Below are 6296 nucleotides of genomic sequence, written 5' to 3' on the forward strand. Positions count from 1 at the left end.
GAGGGATCCTCAAAAGAACCTACTTGAGTCGAGGCACATAGTGAAGGGTCGACCTCAGAGGCTTCCCTCATTAAGCAGTTCCAAAAGAATGAGACAGATGACACTACGGGGAAACCGATCTCGAGTTATCTTAAGCACCAACGCCAAATAATGGAAAACGCCAATAGCAAACTCACTACTTCCGTGAACTTCCTAGCAATCCGAAATTCGGCAATAAGAATCGATGAAGAGATGAACAGAGTAATGAGCAAAAGATACTCCCAACCCTGGTTCTTGAAACTGCAGCAAGAGAGAGAGGAAAATAGGAAGAAGTTGACATCTAACTATCTAGCATTCATCAAGTATCATCCCAAATACATAGTCCTCAATGGCACGGACGAGAACTCACCCGCATACAAGGTGGGGTTCTAAGAAGACCTAATGGTAGGATACATATTGCCACGTTGTGCGTGGGATGCCACAGAGGTGAGCAAGGTAACCAAGGCTTGGCATCAGTGGTGGTTTAGATCAGAAAGAAGGATGTCGTACTTAGAGGAGAAAACATGGGTGGATATAGATTACTACTGTAGAGTCTATTGATCCGAAATACTCGAGAGGGGGGAGAACTAAGTATTAAAAATATAGCCCACTTTTTCGAGTATCTTATATGAATGTGATTAAACGATTAATTACTTAAAGTTTATTGATTTAAACTTTAACTAATTAACTGCACGGTGAAAAACGTAAATAAAGAACGTAAGAAAATGACACACGTGATTTTGAAGTGGTTCAGTTTCACAAGTCGAAACCTACGTCCACTATTCTCGATTAATAACTTTAGTACCTTTCTCCGGATTACAAAATTACTAACCCACTCGTACAACTAACTCTAATTGTAACTCAATTTCGAGTACCGTTAAATACTCTAACTCGTCTAACTTGCGTTTATCAGAAAGCACTTCATTGTTCTTCTAAGTGTTCACACAATTGAACGAGTAAGAAACAAAATTAAGTACTATGGTCTAATAACGTAATCTTATGTAATTGATAAGAAAATTGAAGCACGACTTTTCGTAAGAATTTCGAAATGCAAAAACAAATAAATTACTTGATAAATAATTTTGACTCAATTTGTTTGCAAAGGAATTTAAAAGTTGCGAAAAATTAATTTGAACAAATGAAGAACATGTGTATATATAATAGAGAAGACAACTAGGGTTTTGATCAAAAACCCTAATAGTGCCGTGAGGCATGATGAAATATTTCTCAAGAAACAAATCTTATCTTTCCTTAATTTAATCTATAAAATATTTCAATTAAGTATGTAGGATAAATCTAAATAATTGTTTAAGATATTAAAATATCTTATGGCAGTTTATTCTAGATTTAACCTAATAGGTTACTTATACAAGGGATATAACGATATGAGGGACGGCTCATAAGCCCATCTCAAACGAAACCCTAGATGAAATAAGGAATATAGAATCGGGTTTAAACTCAGATTATTTAGCAAGCCCTAGGTAGCATGACGACCCACAAGTCGTTTTACTAACCAATAGGATAGTTTTAAATTATTCAATTTAACTAAACCCGTATCTCATCTTCATCATATACACACATATTTTCGAAAATAAATAAATGATTGGAACCTTCGAAAATGGATTTTAAAACTCTAAAATCGTGCCTTCAAAATGCAACCTAAAGTTATAGTATAAGAGACTATAACATTAAGTTTGGTAAGTAAAGTTATATGTGAAATAGCTATACCTTTACCTTCCCAATATCACTTCCAAAGATACCGTTATTATATGACGTCTTATACTAGCTAATCTTCCTGGGGATCTTTAGTAGTAAGATCATCTCTTCATCTTGATCATAAGCTCTTCATCTTGAGCTTCTTATAGACTTGATCATGCCTTTTGCTTGAGTGATCATCAAACTTGTGAGTGAAGTAGTCACAATGATGTTTTAAGAACTTCCAATGTTATAGTACAAGCAGCTATAACATTACTTCAATGATACTTCACAAATCCTCAATGTTATAACCATAAATGCTATAAACGTAACCTTTATTAAATCTAGCAAAGACTAACAAACGATTATGCGCAAAGAGTATATACATTAAAAAGCACACTTGTCATTATCAAAACAAAATATAAAACTATATGGTCCAACAACTACTGCATCACAGACCAGAAGTTCTACTGTCCTTAGAAGGAGAAATGTTCAAGCTGGATGATGGTTCCGAGTCTGAGTCTGAGTCTGAGTCTGAGTCCGAGTCTGATAAGAGTCCTAAGTTTGGGTCTAAGGAGTCAGGTGTCGAAGCCACCCCTCCCAAGTATTTCTTTTTAATGCACCCCTTTCTAATTCTGGTATCTCGGGGCCTGTCTCAGGTACCTCTGTTGTCTCGCCACTGACCTCTGATCAGTTTGCTGATATGTTAGTGCACTATGCGCATTTTCAAATCAATAATAATAAGATGAACTAGTTTGTTTACGACTTGTTTTATTTACATTGCAATTCAATTTTTGAAAATAATGATTTTAGTAGTGACATTGAGAATGAGGCCGAAGGCGAACAGGCTGAAGAAGAGGAAGAGGAGGTATAACCACCTCCACAATTGGTTAGAGGGTTAAAAGAATATGACCAAAGAAAATTAGTGATCAAAGATACCGAAACTATCAATGTGGGAACCACCCTAGAACCACATGAGCTTAAGATAGGAAATAGCTTAGATTCCGTAGAGAGACAAGGGTTCATTGACCTGCTGATTGAGTTCAAGGATGTTTTCGCGTGGTCTTACAAAGACATGCCGGGATTTGATAGGGAAATTGCATAGCACAAGATCCCGATCAAACCAGGGTTCAAACCAGTAAAACAGAACCTACAAAGAATGCGCTCGGAGTGGTCTTTAAAGGTTAAGGAATAAATTGATAAACAGCTGAAAGCCGGGTTCATCAAGGTGTCAGAATATTCAGATTGGGTCGCCAATGTAGTGCCAGTCCTGAAAAAAGATGGTAAAGTTCGCGTGTGCGTGGACTTTAGGGATCTGAACAAAGCTAGTCCGAAGGACGACTTTCCATTACCTCACATCGATACCTTGGTTGACAATACCGCAAATCATGCATTACTATTTTTCATGGATGGATATGCCGGTTACAATCAGATTAAGATGGCAGAGGAAGACATGAATAAGACAACATTTACGTCACAATGGGGAACCTATTGTTACACAGTAATGCCTTTCGGTTTGATAAATGTCGGGGCAACGTACAAGAGAACAGCAACGACGTTGCTACATGAGATGATGCACAAAGAAGTTGAAGTTTATGTCGATGATATGATAGTCAAGTCAATGGAACGTAGTGGCCATCTTGGGGCGGTACGAAAATTCTTTCAAAGATTCTGAAAGTACAACATGAGACTGAATCCGCACAAGTGTGCTTTCGGGGTCACCTATGGCAAACTGTTGGGTCATAACGTTAGCCACCGTGGCATTGAACTAGAACCATCAATGATAAAATCCATTATGGAAATGCCCCATTCCGAGACCGCGAAATAAATTCGAGGTTTCCTGAGAAGAGTTCAATACATAAGCCGTTTCGCCGCGAAGTTGACGATGATTTGTGAGCCGATCTTTAAGAAACTGATGGTCAGAGAACACGTCATGTGGGATGACCAGTGTTAGGCCGCGTTCGACAAAAAAAAGGAAGTGTTATCTTCTCCACCAGTTTTAAGCCCACCAGTAGCCGGGCTACCGTTATCGCTATATCTAACTGTTACGGATACATCAATGGGGGTATGTTAGCCCAAACTGTCGTCAAAGAAGAAAGAGCTATTTAATACATCAGTAAAAAGTTCTTAGACTATGAATTAAAGTATACACCTCTTGAAAAGACGTGTTTGGCCCTAGTCTGGACAACGAAGAAATTAAGACATTACATGCTTAGCTACAGTGTGAGTGTCTACTCCAAAATGGATCCCCGATCAAGTACTTTTTTGAAAATCCAGTGCTAAATGGAAGAATGTCGATATGGACCCTCATGTTATCAGAGTTCGATCTCAAATATGCACCTTTGAAAGTGATGAAGGGAAGGGCGGTTGCCGTTTTCCTTGCCGACAATCCAATCGAAGAAATAGAAGTCATTGACACTTGGTCATTTCCCGACAACGATGTGGTACACGTCGAGAATGACGTATGTGATTTGTATTTCGATGGAGCATCGAACTATATGGGATATGGAGTAGGCATTCTTCTTATCTCACCAACGGGTGAACACGTGACCGTATCCATCAAACTTGATTTCAATGTCACGAACAACGCTGCTGAAAATGAAGCATGCTTGCTTGGTTTACGCAGTGCTCTTGACTTTGGTTGTAAAGAAATTGTTAGTACATGGAGAGTCGTCCCTTGTGATCAATCAAGTAGGTGGGTCATGGAAAATTAAGAGCCAAAGTTTGGCCCTATATTAAACCAAGATCGAAGAATTGAAAAAGTACTTATAAGATATTCGATATGTTCACCTCCCGAGAGAAGAAAATCAATTTGCAGATGCGTTGTCCAAACTAGCTGCCTTGATCAACATTCCCGGACACGTAGATAGTATGCCAATATGTGTCTAACGAAGATCGTCACCTGCCTATGTTAATGCAATCGATGATGCCGAAGAAGGTGAAACCGAACCCTGGTACACATCCATTTTGAAATTCAAGGAAACAGGAGTTTATCCTCTCGACCTTGACACACGGGGGAAACGTGCTCTGCAAATGCTATCTGCCCAATTCATTAGGACCAATGATGGGCAATTGTACAAGAAGACGGCTCAAGGTGCTTTGTTGCGATGCATCGATAAACCAACAGCTAAAAAGATTATAGAGGAAATCTATGACGGCGAATGTGGGCCCACACATGAATGCCCATATGTTAGCTCGTAAGATCATAAGGCTTAGTTATTATTGGAGAACGATGGAAACAGATTGTTGCAAGTATGTGAGGCACTGTCACAATTGTCAGATATTCGCAAATGTATAGCATACGACACCTTCTATGTTATACACCATGACGTCACCCTGGCCATTTTCAACCTGGGGAATCGACATCATTGGAAAGGTAAACCCATCAGGAACTGGAGGGCATTGTTTTATCCTTGTTACAATTGAGTACTTCACAAAGTGGGTAGAGGCTAAGTCTTACAAAGTGCTAAGAGCAAAGCAAGTAGCACAGCTCATTCAGAATGAACTCATTTGCCGGTACGGAGTACCACATAACTTCATCAGTGATCATGGAATCCATTTTCAAGCTGAGACCACGGTTATACTTGAAAAATATAAAATCAAGCATCACAAGTCATCACCATACCGACCGCAGACGAATGGTGGGGTAGAGGCTGCTAATAAAACAGTTACATTCATTTTGAGGAAGATGTCTGACAACTATAGGGAGTGGCTAGAGAAGATACCGTTCTCGTTATGGGGGTATAGAACTTCAACCAGAATAGCGACGAGTGCAACCTCGTAATATTTAGTTTATGGAATGGAAGCAGTTCAATCAATTGAGCTAGAAGTACCATCCCTAAAGATCCTACTGGAAAGCCACGTTCCTGAAGCAGAATCGGTTCAAGTAAGATATGATTCACTAGTCATGCTCGACGAGCGGCGTATAAACGCATTATACCATGTCCAACTCTACCAGAAAAGGAAAGAGAGAGCTTTCAACAAGAAGGTAAAACCAAGGGGAATTAGTGAGGGTGATCTGGTTCGCAAGTCGGTAAGAGCTCTGTTACCAATTGACCCGAGTGGTAAGTTTAAACCAAATTGGGCAGGCCCTTATTTGGTAAAGAAGATTTTGTAGGGAGGCATTGTTCGATTAATAGATTTGGATGGGAATGACTTCACAAATCCTACGAATTTGGACCAGCTGAAGAAATACTATCCTTGATGACCTCATTCTCAAATGTTATGAAATAATTTTTGAGTTGCAAATGTTTTTAGAATAAGTTGTTAGTCAACGTTGCATGAAATATTTTATGTAAGAACTACGGACCCGGTTTGATTCTGTTGCAAAGCAGATACGTAGGCAACTCTTAGTTAAGAGTACAACCGAAACATGTAAAACAAAAATGAAATTTTTGATGCAGAAACTGGGGATTTCTAATAAATAAAAAGTTTTTATTTATTCTAAATTCTGGCCGAAGCCCATTACAATGCTTTATTCCAGGCGAAGCCCATCACACACAACTAAAAAGGAAGCACACAAACAATAATAGTAATAGTGAATAGTAATGTCGAAGACTACTCTTTGCCACCCTCAGCCGAGC

The 6296-nt window shown here is 39.0% G+C and overlaps 1 protein-coding gene across 1 annotated transcript; it reads left to right on the forward strand.

The window, feature by feature from the left end:
• The first annotated feature begins 5512 nt into the window (after positions 1-5512).
• On the forward strand, positions 5513-5830 carry LOC141618120 (uncharacterized). Its single transcript, XM_074435233.1, has one exon. The coding sequence runs from the start codon at positions 5513-5515 to the stop codon at positions 5828-5830; it is 318 nt and encodes a 105-aa protein (XP_074291334.1).
• The last annotated feature ends 466 nt before the right edge of the window (positions 5831-6296 follow it).

Source organism: Silene latifolia, chromosome X, assembly GCF_048544455.1.
Source record: "Silene latifolia isolate original U9 population chromosome X, ASM4854445v1, whole genome shotgun sequence".
Lineage (NCBI taxonomy): Eukaryota > Viridiplantae > Streptophyta > Magnoliopsida > Caryophyllales > Caryophyllaceae > Silene > Silene latifolia.